The following is a 17,154-nucleotide window of genomic DNA, read 5'->3' as shown; positions in this document are numbered from 1 at the left end:
TTCATTTACGTATTGTGTTGTTGTTTCGTTTAATATTGTAGTTTGATGTTTTATTTTGTCGTTTGTTTTATTTTTAAAATTGTATTAGTTTTAATTATTAAATATTATTAGTTTTAAAAATAAATAAAAATGAAATTAAATAGAAAAGGGTGGGGAGGGGAGGGGTGGCGAGGTGCTCCTAGAATTAGGGGAGGGGAGGGGAGAAGAAGAAAAATCGGGGAAGAGAGGGGAGGAGTGGGCAAGCTCCCCCCACCCTAATAGAATATTTTATTATTATTATTATTATTTTGCTTTTAATAGGAGAACAATGTATCATGTCCTATTGAAATACAAATTGGTTTTAGTAGGTATAAAAGTTATTCGTATCTAGCTCTGATGGTAAATCTAATAAGATGACTCACAATGGTTAGTATTTCACTCGTTCTCAGCTCAATTTTGACTTGTGTGTGAGACTCGTGGCCGATTAATGGTAAATCTAATAAGATGACTCACGATGGTTAGTATTTCACTCATTCTTAGCTCAATTTTGACTTGTGTGTGAGACTCGTGGCCGATTAATGGTAGATTGATGGTAGTTGGCGGTGATTAGCGGTTTGTTATTTATTTTAAGAGTAAATTTAAATAAATGACGAGTTCTAAACTAGTGGTTGATTAATGGTGTGTTGAAACGGTCATTCCTGACTTGGCTTTCTTTAACAAAATTCCTGAATAAGTTGGTAGTTGGGCACTGGATTGCTTCGGACCTAGAGAACGTTTGAAGCTGAGTTGGAGTTTGGTGAACCAACGGGTTTTGTGGACACATAGATTAAAATATTATAAAATGTTACGGCAGAAAACATGCCAAAAGTTACAAAGAAACGAGCATGGTACCCGCGCAATGTGGCGGCAATAGTGGGGAAGGCGGTCTTCTTTATTAGGGATTTTAGGTAATTACGTAAAGAAAAAAAACAATAAAGTCCAAGGGCAAATAAGGTATTTCAAAGACAGAAATATTTAATAGGGGGGATTTTGCTTTATTTGGGAGTAGAGATGAGATGGGTAAGTTGCAAGAGATGTAGAATGTCCAAGGGCAATTTGGGGTTTTCAAAGGCAGAATTTCCTAAATTAAAAAAGGCCTTTTTGTGTTATTAGGTAGTATAGATGGAGGAAGAATCAGGCTGATTACCTCTCATACATCATCAATTATTTCTATAGTTCTAAAAGTTTAAAGCCAAAAAAAAAAACAATTGGTCATGAAGTTGACTTTTACTTCAAATTGTTAAGAGTTGACTTTTGTTAAAGTTGTTAAGACGAGGACATTACAGCGATTGTGTTAGAGGATATAAAACTTTTTATAAAAAAAATGAGCTAATTAGAGAGCAATAATTCATTTAAAAAAACGATTGGCATTTTAATAGTGCCTTAGTGCCTAACATTTTTGAGGGAAATAGTTAGATTAATTAATATCTATACTCCATTAATAAGCAAACTACTCCACCCCTTTTAATACCTCTACCTTTAAAATGTTTTTTATGCCCTCCTAATTTACATTACCCTATTTTTTCTCCATCACACTCATTACACACACATACGTTCATCAGATTTTCGATTTTCTCTCCCTCTCCCCTTTTCTGATTTTCTCCCCCATAAACACCATCCACCACCGCCCCAAATACCACCATCCACCGCCGCAATCCACCTTCTATGTACGCTATCCTCCATAAACACCATCCACCACCGCCCCAAAAACCACCATCAAACAGCCATCCACTGCCGTCAGCTAATTTTTTTTCTTTTTCATCGCCGCCGCCCCACAAACCACCATCAAACCACCGGCGTTTTTTTCTTATTCCCCGTTGTATCGCGCGGGTACAACGCTAGTATGTTTAAGAGCAACTCAACTCATATCATAAAAAGCTTACTTTACAAAAATATATTGTAAAAGCTATTTTTTAAGACTTCAACAAATATAACCTTTTAAAACACACTGTGCTTTTGATGTAGTTTTCGGCTTTTAGTATTTTTTTCCCGTTGAGATTTGGTGAATAATGTTATACCAAATTCCTTTGTCTATCATTCGTGCAAAAAGGGGGTGTCGTTTCTTGGATGATAAGTCTCGTTTGAAACTGGTTATTTACTTTCGTTATTAATGTCAATATTACATTTTGCAGTACATAATAATAGAATTTTTTATTATTAATTTAATGTGGTTAATAAAATTTCAATAAATGAATTATTATTTAACGGGATTTGATATTTAATATTTTGAGTTCAAATCCAGACGTGAGTAAAATACTGCTAGAGCTGGAGATAACTAGATTTTTTTTAAACGCATTTAATCAATCAATTAAATACTAAAAAAATGTGATGATCTAAATTTTTTACTCCTAAATTCATTGCAAAATAACCTTTATGAAAATATTTGAGAACACTTCAAAGCAATTCTATTTACTCACTCATTATTTGTTTTACCAACAAAGAAAACCAATTGGCCAAAATTTCATGATTTACCCATATGAAACCACCCAATAGATTACAAGAATAAAATACCACTCTCCACTTCAAACTGGCTATATACACTTAAATACTATATATATAGGCACATAGCTGACCTCACACCCAAACTTCACACCTATATATAAACTTCTGACACAAAATTTATAAGTTAGCACACATTTCTCACTCATTCCTTCATTTCCCTTATCTTCTTCTTCATTACATCATGAACATTAATAACAACAAACCAAAACAAACCAATACAAAAACCTTTTGACATTTCATTGAAAAGATTTTCTGTGTGTGTGTTTTTTTGCTACTCATATTTTTTTTCTTGATCTTTCAAAATGGCCATTTCAAAAAGTGTCAATAACAAGAAACACCACCACCATCAACATCATCAATGTTACATTTCTGTACCTTCAGAGATCATTAACTCACTATCATCTAACTCACTACAATCTCTTCTTCTTTCACCAAAAAAACAAGCTTCAAAGCCTGCAACTTTTTCAAGATTGAAGCTTTTCAAGAATCCAAAAACATGGTTTTTAGCACTTTTTGTATGTGGGTTTTTTCTTATGATGAAGATGTGGTATAACTTTGAACCCTTTTCACAAAACCCATGTGGGATTACTCCTCAAAAAGACAATGCCAATGATATTATGCAATCTCATCATGAACAGGGTATGGGGATTACACTAAAAAAGGACAGTTTAAGTTTAGTCTCAAATGAGGTTTTGAAAAAAGATGAGAACTTGAATGAGTTTTGGAAACAGCCAGATGGATTTGGATATAGGCCTTGTTTGGAATTTAGTGAGGAATATAAGAAAACAAGTGTTGAGATATTAAAAGATAGAACAAAGTATTTGGTTGTTGTGGTTTCTGGTGGTATGAATCAACAAAGAAATCAGATTGTTGATGCTGTTGTTATTGCTAGAATCCTTGGTGCTGCTCTTGTTGTACCTATCTTACAAGTTAATGTTATTTGGGGCGATGAAAGGTAAAATAGAATAAATTTTGTTCATCTTTTATTTGGTTATAATGTTTTAGTAACTTTGGTCCCTATTTTTTAAAAAAAAATTAAGCTTCTAACTTGTTATTCTGTCTTGGTATATCTCTTTGTTTTAATGTCAAGAAAGGCTTTACTTTTTTTGCAAAGTTATGCAAATCCTATATCTTTTGAATTAATGACAAGATTGCTAGCTCTCACATGGGGTTTGAGATTTTCATCTTTTATTTGACTTCTTAGTACAGTTCTTAAAATGCCCTGTTATGGAACACTCTTTACACAACCAATTTTGCCATTTGATACACCCTATTTGAGTAAATGTAAAGATTCATTTTCCATGTGGTTTGATTTTGCATACATTATTTAATTTTTTACTAAATACATACACTGTCAAGCTTCAAGTTTCAATTTTGTACAATCTTGAAACACTATTCTAGATATGGTATTCAAGATTTGTGTGTTTGGAAACTACAGTTGCCATTTTGTTTTAATGTTTCAGTTTTATCCATTTTCATTAGAATGTATCTTTTATTTGTTTGTGCAGTGAATTTGGTGATATATTTGATGTGGAATACTTCAAGGAAGCTTTGGCAGATGATGTTAGAATAATCTCTTCATTACCATCTAACCATTTGATGTCAAGACCAGTGGAAGAGAAACACACCCCACTTCATGTTTCCCCTCAATGGATTCGGGCGCGTTATCTCAAAAGGGTAACCACATCTAGCCAAAAAACATTGTTTACCAGTCAAGTACCTAAAATGTAAAGGTTCCATGATTTAAAATTTAGCATAAAACAACTGTTTACCGAGTCAAGTAGTTAATATTTATGATTTCAAGATTCGAACTGTAGCCGAAAAGCATCAAACTTTGTTGCATTTAGTCGTCTTTGAGCCGTCCATTGACTAGGTAAAAAGATTTTACAATCCAGGCTGTTTATGTTTGTTAATATAGATGAGAAGGGAAGGCGTTTTGTTGTTACGTGGGTTGGACTCGAGGCTCTCTAAGGATCTTCCTTCTGATCTCCAAAAGCTTCGATGCAAGGTATCATCATTTGACCGCATTCTTTGACATGAAAATCGAACTATTGAATCTAATTTGTCAACTGTTCTTATTAAAGGACTGTCTTCTCAATCTTAAAATGGAACTGTTAAATGCAAATTCATGTATAACTTGAAAAGTTATTGGTGCCAATGTAATATATGCTTTTTCCACTTGTATAGGTTGCGTTTCATGCATTGCGGTTTGCACCACCAATTCGTGAACTAGGTGAAAAACTCACTGAAAGAATGAGAAGGAAAGGGCCTTATCTTGCTCTTCATCTTAGAATGGAGAAAGACGTATGGGTGAGAACAGGCTGTCTTCCAGGCTTGAGCCGGAAGTATGATGAGATAATCCAAAATGAGAGAAAAAGTCACCCTGAGCTCTTAACTTCAAGATCAAATATGACTTACCATGACCGGAAACTTGCTGGTCTTTGCCCATTAACTGCCTTGGAGGTCACACGGTAAGCTGCTTTCTTCTTCAGGCGAACCTGGTACATTACTGATCCGTAAAGGCGGAAGCGGGCCAGACGGGTTGGATAATGGGTCAAAATGGGTTATTTTTAGTTTTTAGTATCGGTTGAAATAGGCGAGGGAAGGTTGGGGTGACTTAACAATTTTTTGGCCATCTTTTAATATTATTACTTCTATAAAATAATATGATGTAAAACATCATAATACTAATCTAAGTTTCTTAATTAAATCATAATGTGTAACCTGTATGTACCAAAAAATTAAAACGAAATCAATACATTTTGAGGTTTTGAGTTGAGATTGCCAACTAGTCCAACTGCAATTTGTTTACTTCCCTGATCCTGACCGACAATATGAATTTGCAGGCTATTGAAAGCTCTTGGAGTTCCAAAAGACGGACAAATCTTTTGGGCAGGTGGAAACCCATTAGGTGGTTCAGAAGTGTTATCACCATTGGTGACTGCATTTCCTAATTTTTACAGCAAAGAAGACCTTGGATTACCCGGAGAACTAGAGCTGTATGCAAAGAAAGCATCAATCATGGCTGCCATTGACTACATTGTGTCTGAAAATAGCGACGTGTTCATGGCATCACATGGTGGAAACATGCAACATGCAATCCAGGGTCATAGGGCATATGCAGGGCATAAAAAGACTATTACACCCAACAAACGACAAATGTTTTCATATTTCTTAAATAATTCTCTTCAAGAAACAGAGTTTAACAAGATCATACTAGGTTTGCATCGGGATTCTATGGGACAGCCGGAAGTTAGAACTAGTAAAGCAGGACGTGACGTGACAAAGTTTCCAATCCCAGAGTGTATGAGAAATGACACTTCTTACTGAAAAACATACAAACGGATTTTCTTGAGAGATACGAGGTATTCCTTGTGGAGACGATTGGGAAGGGTACATACATAATCTCATTTGATTCTTAGAGTTGAGGAGACACAAATTGTTGGAATGGGAGATATTCATTGTTTCGTTTATTATACAGATGTAGATGTATACTAGATCAGTAAAATGTAAATAAAAGTTATAGTACATTAATAATATACAGAGAAATCATCACATTAGCCTCAATTTTTGACATAAACTCTTTTGATTCCGCGAAAACTTTAACTTCACAACACATTTTATGATAGTCAAATCTTCAAATGTGTATTTGCTAAAAAATTTGAACTTACTGGTTTTACTACTGATTGAGATATGCTTGTGACTTGATTCATTATCGGTCACTTTCTATTTCTAATGTTGTTAAGTTTAGAAGATTTTGCTATACTATATATGTTTGTATGATAGCTAATTTCTTGTCAATGATTGGTATAAAATAGCAAAGTGATTGTAATGTCTTTTTTCCATTCGGATGTGTGGTTATTGTACATTCTTTTGCTTTTGTGTATAGATTTTTATGAAAAAAGAAAAAGGCAAGACCGAAAGGTCAGGAGTCAGGACCACACTAGTCTGTCCGGTCCCATTTGGTCCATACTGATTATCATCCTTCTGGCTGCAAGAACCTGGGTGGCAGGGTAGGTTAAATTGGCCCAAAGCCAGGTAGGCATAAACCCATATTCCAAGCTAACCAGGTCCAGGGGACCAGGCTTTACTTTCTTGTATCAACTCATCAAGTACAAGTAGAAACACTAAAAAAGTCAGTAGTAATAATGCATTCTTAGCAGATTTCAATATGTATGTATATGTGTTGTATGTACTCATATACTCTTGGGACTGTATAGCGGCTTACCAGCGGTCAGTAATAATGCATTCTTGTGGCTTTCAAAAAAAAAAACAGTACAAGTAAAAACACTAAAAATTTACTAGTAGATTGCTACTTGAGTGAACCTTTGGGATCCTCACATAAAATGGAGACAATCAAGTCACTTCTAATTATATTTTAGGTGTGTTTAACAAATTTTAAGAAGCTTATAGTTCGGGCTAGTAAAAGAAGCTTCTGTTAAAAGTTAGTAAAGTTTGGATGTGGTTTTGTAGAAGCAGCCTCCTAAAGAGCTGTTAAAAACCAAAAACTTTACGGAAAGCCTGAGTTTTCAGATCAATAATTGATTGTTCTTTTATGTAATTATCTTAATATACTAGCATGGTACCCGCGCAATGCGGCGGCGGTGATGGCGACGACGGTTTAGTGGTGTCGGTGACGGGTGGTGATTACATCGACAATTGGTGTCGAGTGGTGTAACCATGTAAGTTGATGTAATGGTGATAGTGGAAATATTTTAGAAGATAAGGAGTAAGGACTTATAGTGTAAATTAGCAAGATAAAGGTTTAAAGTGTAAATTTAATTCATTAAGGACAAATTTGGTAATCTTTAATAACCCTTTCCATATAGGGTGTTTATTAAGGGTAATTTAGTACTTTTGCATCTAACCATTTTCGAACACTTTTCAAAAATAAAGGGGTTGATAATTACTCTGTTATAAAGGAGAATAGATTAATTACGATATTCAAAAGATCGTCAGGTCAAACGACTAACACGGCCCATTTTGACCAGCATTACAATCTAATCGTTTTAACTTGTTAGTCATATTGTCACAAACGATTAAAGTGAATAATAGGAAAAATCCAAAACACCACTAGAGGATCATGAATACAAATAACCCGAAACCAAAAAGTACAATTGTAACGCAAATTTGTACATCTATGTTTCTACACTCTTTGTTCGCAGAACTATTAACTTTATAAAATGGTTTGTGTAACAACCTGAGCCCTTACCAACATTGAAGACATATATCTAACTTAATAGTCAAATGAATTTAATTAAGCTGACATTACTTTCTAGTTTGATAGGTTTCCTATTAGATGGGTTGGCCAAGAAATCGTAAAAATACAAAAAGGTTCAAATTATGACAATGATAAAATGTAATCGAGTATGCCAAGGAACACATAGTTCACCGGGACATCGAGGAGATGCCAAAGGACAAGCCTTCTAACCTGGTGTGCCACGGTAGAAACTGAGAAGATGGACAAACGTTTGGCGCGCCAGGAAGCCATTCCAATGTCTTACGGTTGCCTTTGGGCCCAAACTCACTCATCCTACAAAGCTGGTATTGTCTAACAAGGACCAACCTTGTCAAAAGCAAAATGGAGACTATTAAGAACAAGGCAATCTATAAAACTTGCAGACCTCAGGTATATTTTCTTTTCAACGAGTCTAATGCATAGAAGAGACATGGCTAAAACAGGGTCCTTACCAAAAAGTATTGCATGTTTACAACCTCTTACAATGTTCACTTGATATAATGTTTATGAAACCCAACACAACTGGTATGCCATACAATCTATATTTATTCACTCAAACCCGGCAATCTAGAAAACATCGCAGCAAATAGGCTACAACTTTCCAAAATATCTATATCTAAATATTGTAAGCAAACTCACAAAATAGCAATGGTTGACTACATAGCCTAAAACTGAAAGGACTATTCGAACTCAGCAATGTACATTTTTGGTTCTACAATTCTTCACGGAATTTTAACTAAGAAAACTTGTTTCGGTCAACCAGCTTGAAGCCGTTAACCATCAGCATTGTATTATTTCCTTTTCTTTCTCCATTTTTCTGCCACTTCCCATCAATTAAGGAACTCACAAGTTTATTATCTCATAATCTCACATCTACCATTTTCTTAATGAAGCATCATTGGAGAGATTTCATACATGTGGGATTAGACATGAAGTTTCTTGAGAACAAGATTGTGGCCATAATGGTGAAAGAGCCACAACTTTCCCAATGAAGATCAGAGTTGGCGACACAAAAGTTTCTGATGTGATTTTATCAGCAAGATCCTTCAGCTCTGCCAATACCTGAGTTTACAATAAATCATAGATAATTATAACTCAAAGGTGAGAAAATGGGCAGGTTGAACAATAGATTGATACAAGTATTATTGGAGTCATTTCAGGTTAAGTTTACGGAAAATACTATGTGCATAACTTCTTTATATAACTAAAGTATCAATTATTATTTAGAAATATTATATTTAATTCAATATCTAATCTAACTATATTTATAAGATAACCTACAGTAAAATATGAATTAAATATATGCTGTTAAATAAATTTCAACCCACTTGACCCATTTCCTAAAGGTTTACTTTTTTTTTACATGAACCCATTTATGACACTATAGTTTAAGCATAACGCGGACCAACCCATTCACAAGCAAACCGGTTGAAATTGCCAGTTTGCCACCCCAACATATGCATCAAAATTGGAACTTAAACTTGACTTTTGGATCAAATTAGCCACTTGTGAGTTGTGACAATGTTTACATATTTAATAAAGGTAACTATGCTTACAATGCGTTGTTGTGGCGTGGTACCACGTTCGACTGCGGCTGCTGGTGTGTCTGGTGGTAAACCATGTTGGATCAACTTTATAATGAGTGAAGGAAGAGTAGACAATCCCATGTACACAACCAAGGTTGAATCAGGATCAGCTGCATTTTCTGCTACAAAAAGAGGATCAGTTCCTCCTTTCCTTGAGTGGCCAGTTAGGAACCGAACACTGTTTGCTACTCCCCTGTGTGTCAATGGAACACCCAATTCAGCTGCTATTCCAGAGGCAGCAGTTATGCCTGCAAAAAAATAGAGGTTAATGGGTATTAGTGAACTGACTTATATGCACTTCCCTTACAAGTTAAACTCAATAAATATTTACTTCTCATAATGATAACATGGTAAAACTTAAAGTTAGCACTAGAATCCACGAAGTAAAAGCTTGATACGGAACAGTGGGAACATGGCAGAGATGTAAAATAAGAGAAGTTTAGATCATTTTGGTCCAACTTCCTGGCCCATATTGCATTGTTCAGAGAACCAGTTTTAAATTACCTACACTTGGAAATTATATGAATTTCTTAAAGATGATTTTTAACAACATATAGTGAAACTGGGAAGTCAGACAATCATCCGTAATATGTGGTGGGTCATTACAGTACTACTCAATCAAGAAAAAAAATAGTATTTTTGCTTTTGGACAAGGCTATTAGAAAACGTGATGTCACATTGGTAACTTAATAAGTATTGTATAATCTATTCACCATTCTAGTGACGTGTTTGGAAGTGAATTTTGGAAATCCTATTTATTGTGACTTTAGGTCAGAATAATTAATTTTTAATCATTTATTACAAGATATTTACAACAGTTTATTGACATCAGATACAATAAGAAATGGTTATCAAAGTGAAAATTAAGGTTACTACATACACCTTCTTAGACATCGATTGACCCTTTAGTTTTACATAAGAATGTCGAAATCATTTACCTGGAATGACTTTAACCTGAATGCCTTGTTGTTGGAGAAAATCCATCTCCTCTCCACCTCTTCCAAATACCTACCAAACCAGAAATCCATATAACATATTAGCAACCAGAAACTCCCATATAGATTTCTAAACACTGATTGTTTTCCGTGCTCACCAATGGATCCCCTCCTTTCAACCTAACAACATTTGCCCCAACTTCAGCAAAACTCAAAAGCAACTCATGAATTTCCTCCTGCATGCATAGCCATACATTGTTCAAAATCCCTTCATGAATATGAATACATTAACAAACCGAAAAAATAAACTTGTGTTATTTATCATATCTAATAGGGATTAGCAATTTGCAGACACGTTATCATGTTAAAGATATCTAATGTTTCAAGCATCTAGAACCATTTAAGAGACAAGAAAAATATCATTACGAATATACAACAATGCATGAGGCACAGGCGAATCAAATTTGATAATGATAGGAGTCGAGTCGTAGTGACCCATGATAGACACACACAAACAACGTGAGAGTTACTATCACTTTTGATAAAATTTGATCGGTTGTACCTTTGATACCATGAATATTTTCTCACAGGCAAAAACTTTAGCCGTAAAACTTGATTTGAAATAAGAAAAATCAAAATACATAGAATTCTGAAGATTGCATAATACAATTTAAAAAAGTTTCAATAGTATAGAATCTTTCAAGCAGAGATTGGAAATTGAGAATGGAGAGCTGCAATACAGGGGCAAACGGTGGATGAGCAGGTTGAATTGAATCCGGTACTGGACGGATTGAACTAGGACACTAACAGCAGAGATTCCTGGCATTGGGGTTAAATGATAGCGGTGCATTCTCAGTTGATAAATTAGCCATATTAATTCAAAAAAAGTTGATTGATAGAGATGCATCAAATCCAATGTTTCGATGGAATTCATGGGTTTCAATCAAGACTAATACTTGTTCCTGGAAAGCACTACTCAACAGGTTACCTACTAGAACACCTCTTACTGAAAAAGTTGTCACTCTAATGTCAACTGCATGCCCCCTATGTAGTTCGGTGGATAAAAGTCATAAAATACTAGATCATTGTATACTTAAAAGTGCTAGCTTGGTGGAGGCTGCTGATATCTTAAAACTGTAACCTGATTGATTACATCAAATGGTAACATAATGAAGAATGAAGATAAAAAAGTTGATTGAACCATTTCATGGGGTCTTGAGTAACAGCTTTGAGTATTTGGGGTTGGAGAAATAGATTGATGTTTGCTTCAAATGAGGCAAGATGTTAGGTCCAGATAGAAGATGTATATCTGAGCATTTAAAATAACTGGCTCACGGATAGATGTCGTTTCACAAAGATTGATGCGGAATTTGGATCGCATATCCAAAAAGGATTATACATAATGTAGCCTGAGTACAGGGCATAGTCCTCCATCTTGGAGCTCAATTTTTTGTTTGCCTACATTTGTATTTGTAATGTCTCATTTTAATCAATAAGGCTTTGCATTTACCAAAAAGCATAGAAGATTTCGAGCTATAAACCTATAACAGTTCAATCTAGTAATAGTTCAATATACCCAAATCAGATTTTTACAACACAAGTGCATATATTTTAAGTGCCATTTTACCTTAAAATGATCTAAAACAAACCTGTTAGTCTAACACTTCATGTTGGCTAAGAAATAAACATTTAAAACAATCAATCTAAAAATGAAATATTAGATATATTATATATATAAAAGAAAAAAAAAAGACTAACCTGGGTTCTACTATGGTAACCAGCAGTCTTGCCAACATAAAGCAATTTAGCATGAGGATTAACCAACTCCAAAACATCATTAGACACTAATCTATCATACAACAACAAATCAGCTTTTTGTATCACTTTCAAAGCTTTCAATGTCAACAAATCTGGGTCACCCGGACCCGTACCAACCAAATAAACATTTCCAACATTCCCTTTTTCACCCTCTCTTTTATCTTTCAACACTTTTAACAACTTCTTTAATTCAGGAAGTTGAATAGCGATTTCGTAATCTCTAGTTGAAAAGTTTGAATCTTTTTCACATGGGGTTTCGTTATTTAACTGATTCTTGAAAACCCAGTTGTCTCTTTGGTATCTTTCGACTGAATGTTTTTCTGTGAATGGTGAGTATGAACATGAACAAGAAAATGATGTTTTTGTGAAAGATGGAGGGTGTGATTTGGAAATATGGGGGTGTGTGATTTGGGTTAGTGATGAAGGAAGTTTGGTTATGAGAGACATTGATGTTGAGAAAATGTGATTATACACACACACACTGATTACATATATAAATGTGTTTGTGTGTGTGTGTTTTTATAAGAAGAGAAAGTGTTGTTGTGTTTGAGTTGGAAACAAAATGTGATGTTTTTATCTTTTTTCAAGCTTTTGAGAAAGATGAGAAGGCAAAATAGGGGGCTTTTGGGAGTGTAGAAAGGCGGCTGTGTTGTGGACAGTTTGAGGAAGGGGGTATTTGACAATTGATAAGAGTAGAGTGTGTGTTGGATAGTATAAACTATATATCTACAATTGGGGTGATATTTATACATCTACAATTTTAAATCACATAATGTTTTTTCCCTTATTAGTACTACTTAAGTTGATTGATTTATCACATTTATACATTAACTGTTTGTACAGTGTGTTGTAATACTTGTACAGTATGGTAAGTTAATCAAGTTTGGTGGTATGAATATCACTTCTCTTTTTCTAAGAGTTATATTATACTGTACATATTATGAAATATATATACATCCAAGTGGATTGAATTTTTTCCAGTCTAGAGACTGGTCTTCGAAACAAAAGATTGAAATATTCCTTCTGCTTTAGATAAGATAATTGGATAGATGAGTTGAATAATACAGGGACTGATCACTGATGTATAAAAAAAATATTATGTTATGCTATTTAATACGAGTATTATGAAACATATGGTGTTGTACGAGGATATATATATATACAAATATTATGGATGTCTTCCTAACTTGACTTGTGTTAGTTTGTGGATGTTCAATAAAGAGTTTGTTTTTAATAATTTGTTTGAGATATCTCTATGTATCTGGACAGAAAAGGGGGAGAGTGGAGAATTTAGATTAAGTGCCATGCATGCTTTAGTTTTTGTATTTACTTTTAGGAAGAGGAAACAAATTTATGTTAGGGCAAGTCTATATTTCATTTTAAGATGTTAGCACAAATGAAGTTTTCCCAAGTAACTATTTAAATCGTAACCCACGTTTTAAATTGTACACGTATGAAAAGAGAGGAGTAATAGGGAAAGTTGTAGTTATTTTTGTTTTAAAAGTTTTCTTCTCAATTTTAAGGTGATTAGGAAGGAAATCTTCCTTTGACTCTCAATTCATTTCCATTCTTTAGTTAACTAAAGAATACAGTGTAAGAGACGACATATAATGGAGGGGTTACAATGTTAAACGTCACCAACAACTGGATTTTAAAATGAGAGAACTTAAAAATTAAAAAGATATCAAACATAATAATCGTTGAAACGTTGATTTATATCAATGACCAGATACTTTTATGGTTTTGTTATCTTGTGTCAATTGCATATGTCTCTTTATATCTACACTACTTATTAAAAAGAGTTAATTACAGAAATCGTCCCTGTCGTAGTACACAACTTGCAGGTTTCATCCCTACCTTTCATAAATTACAGTTTTCGTCCAAAATAGTTTGCTCCGTCAACACTTTTAGTCCAACCCTTAAACGGACGTTTATAACCATGTCACGTGATCCGCACGTGATGGGTACTTTTGGCAGATTTCTTCTTTTTACCTCTTTAGTACCCTAACCACCCCAATATCAACACCAATCGTCCCTCTCCCGATCAAAAAAACCCTCCCTTCGTAAATTCCCTCCTAAACACTAAAAAACCCACAAAACCTTAAACCGATTCAACAAATGTGTATTATTATTTGAAGAAAATAGTGGTTTCAGAGTGGCGCGTTCGTGATGAGAGTGACCCTAGGGCTTTGGACTTCGCCATGGGTGAATATGGTAAGTTTTTAATTATATATATATATATTTTTTGTTAAAAATGATACAAAGTTAATAAATTTAGATACTTAAACTGATTAATAAATTTTTAGTTTTTAATCTTTTTTTTTCTTTGAAACCCTAAACAGAAAATGAGGATGGTTTGTTTGCTTTGAAACCCTAAACAGAAAATGGCAAACAATGTATTACCATTTTCTACCCCCACAAGGTAGCTTAGATAGTGATCTGCATGCATTAAGCACAGACGATGATATTCGTGAATTAAATATGATAGTCTCATTACAGGAGTTGTTTCATATTTCAGTTTATGTTGTACATGATAATGCACAAAATGTAGTTAACAATACTGAACAGATGGATGTACTTGGTAATGACATGTCATATGCAAATGTCGATTTAAATGATATTACATTTGATGATGTGCATATTATTGGAAATGAGCCAGTTGATAAGGACAATGTGGAAGTAGAACATGGTAGAAATCAGTCACTTGACAAGGGTAAGGGTAAGACTGTGGAAGTAGAATATGGATAATGTGGAAGTAGAACAGGGAAAAAAGCAGTCAAATGACAAAGGGAAGGGTAAAACGATTGAGTTTGATGCCAATGAAGACAATGAGGAGAGTGAGGATGATGGCAGTGAAGACAATGAGGGTAGTGGGGATGATGACAGTGAAGACAGTGATTTCATTGTTGATCCAGACAATGAGATAGATGATTATGAGGTTGACATGAGGCAGTACCATATGATTGATCCAAATGTGGAGTATATGGGCCCTGCCCCTGAGGTTAATGTGAATCCTAATGAGGATGAGCCTAATGCAGATGATGATGAGAATGATCTTGGTGTGATAAATACTGAGAAATTTTCAAGTGGTGATGAACAAGGTAGTGACATAGAATCTGAAAGAAACAATTTCTTAAGAAGTTTAAGAAAGAAACAAAGGGAAAATGATAATGAGACATTTCAACTAGGGCAGATATTTGGGACTCCTCAAGAGGTTAAAGATTTGATCAGGAACCATTCGGTAGAAACTAAGAGAATGTTGAAGATGGTTAAAAATGACAAGAAAAGAATAACTGTTAAGTGTTTTGGTAGCACACCCATATTTGGAGATGGTGGGCCAGTTGGTGGACTACATGGTGGGCTTGATGCTAGGCCAGTTGGTAGGTCAGATGATGGGCCAAGTAACACTGTTAAAAAGGGGCAGGTTCAGAAGGCTTCAAAAAGAAAGGGTCTAATTAAAAAGGGTCCAAGTCAAAAGAGTCCAAGTCAAAAGGGTTCAAGTCAAATGAGTCCAAGTCAAAAGAGTCCAACTTCAAATAGTCCAAATAAGATTCCCAAAAAAGCTGCCACCAAAATTTTTTTTGACCCAAACAGCATTCAATGTCCTTGGTATTTACATGTGAGTAAAATAAACAAATCTGCAACATGGATGGTGAAAACAATAAATTCCACTCATACTTGTATGCAATCTAGGGTAATACCAGCCTGTACTCAAAGCTATTTAGCAAAACAAGTCCACCAACAGTTGACAACCAACCCTGAAATACCCCCAGCAGCATTACAAGAAGAATTGTCTAGGAAATTGGAAGTTGGTATTTCATGGATGAAAGCATTCAGGGCTAAGCAAAAGGCTGAAAAATCATTAAAGGGAGACTACAATACACAATACCTGTTGCTAAGGGATTACTTGCATGAGTTGCAGAGATCAAACCCTAACACCACAGTTAGGTTGGAGGTGGAAAGACCAACAGATCACAACTCACCTACAAGGCAATTTAGGAGAATTTATATATGTTTGGGTGCTTGTAAAGAGGGGTACAAGGCTTGTATGAGGGAGATTATTGGGTTGGATGGATCTTTCATGAAGGGACCATATCCTGGATGGGTTCTAACTGCAGTAGGCTTGGATCCAAACAATGGGATATATCCATTGGCTTATGGCATTGTTGAATCTGAAACAACACTCTCTTGGACTTGGTTTTTGACATGTCTAGGTGAAGACTTGGATTTGTCTCCACAATCAAACTACACTTTCATTTCTGATAGACAAAAGGTATACTTTTATAATTTCATTTATGTATTGCAATATATTTTAGTGTAGAATCTGGTTAAGTGTAGTATGATTATATACATAATTATATGTATAACCAGGGAATCATACCAGCCATTGCAAGATTGTTCCCATCAGCTGAACATAGATTTTGTCTGAAACACATCCATGAGAATATGAAGTCACAGTGGAGGGGAAAAACTTTCAAAGACTGCCTTTAGAATGCTGCAATTTGTACAACAGTTCCACAATTTCAGAGGGCAATGGAAAATTTGAGAAGGTTGAACCAAGAATGCTTTGATTGGGTTTCAAAAATTCCTCCAAGCCATTGGTCTAGATCACATTTCACAGGTATATAATTTCACTAACTTTTGTATAAATTTGTAACTTTGCATAAAATTTGTAACGTGATTAATACAATTGGTACAGGGAGAGCAAAATCAGACATCTTGTTGAATAATTTATGTGAGGTGTTTAATAGAAGGTTGTTAAAAGCTAGGGAAAGCCCAATTATAAAATGTTTAGATTTCATTAGGGAATACATGATGAAAAGGATAGCTTTGGTAATCAAGATGGGAATAAACAAGTGTATTGGACCATTGACACCAACAACAGCCAGGTTGTTAGCAGTTTCTAAGAAAGATGCATCTAAGTGTACATTAATCTGGGATGGGGTTGTTGGATATCAAGTAACTGGTCCATGGAATGACCAATGTGTGGTGGATGTTTCACTTAAAACATGTACTTGTAGGAAATGGGAATTAACAGGAATTCCTTGTCTACATG

The 17,154-nt window shown here is 34.7% G+C and overlaps 2 protein-coding genes across 2 annotated transcripts; one reads left to right on the top strand and one right to left on the bottom strand.

The window, feature by feature from the left end:
* Positions 1 to 2,681: 2,681 nt before the first annotated feature.
* Positions 2,682 to 6,100, top strand: LOC122595945 (O-fucosyltransferase 20-like). Its single transcript, XM_043768427.1, has 5 exons — positions 2,682 to 3,475; positions 4,029 to 4,197; positions 4,439 to 4,528; positions 4,708 to 4,991; positions 5,367 to 6,100. The coding sequence occupies exons 1-5, from the start codon at positions 2,823 to 2,825 to the stop codon at positions 5,848 to 5,850; spliced, it is 1,680 nt and encodes a 559-aa protein (XP_043624362.1). The 5' UTR covers positions 2,682 to 2,822; the 3' UTR covers positions 5,851 to 6,100.
* Positions 6,101 to 8,207: 2,107 nt separating this feature from the next.
* Positions 8,208 to 12,662, bottom strand: LOC122596021 (S-adenosyl-L-methionine-dependent uroporphyrinogen III methyltransferase, chloroplastic). Its single transcript, XM_043768518.1, has 5 exons — positions 12,039 to 12,662; positions 10,439 to 10,516; positions 10,284 to 10,353; positions 9,316 to 9,593; positions 8,208 to 8,821 (listed from the first exon to the last, which is right to left on the bottom strand). Exons 1-5 carry the CDS (start codon positions 12,543 to 12,545, stop codon positions 8,669 to 8,671), a joined length of 1,086 nt encoding a protein of 361 aa, XP_043624453.1. The 5' UTR covers positions 12,546 to 12,662; the 3' UTR covers positions 8,208 to 8,668.
* Between the last annotated feature and the right edge of the window lie 4,492 nt (positions 12,663 to 17,154).

The sequence above is a fragment of the Erigeron canadensis genome, chromosome 4 (assembly GCF_010389155.1).
Source record: "Erigeron canadensis isolate Cc75 chromosome 4, C_canadensis_v1, whole genome shotgun sequence".
Lineage (NCBI taxonomy): Eukaryota > Viridiplantae > Streptophyta > Magnoliopsida > Asterales > Asteraceae > Erigeron > Erigeron canadensis.
Note: the sequence above shows the minus strand (reverse complement) of the source record. Positions and strands in the feature narration are given on the sequence as shown.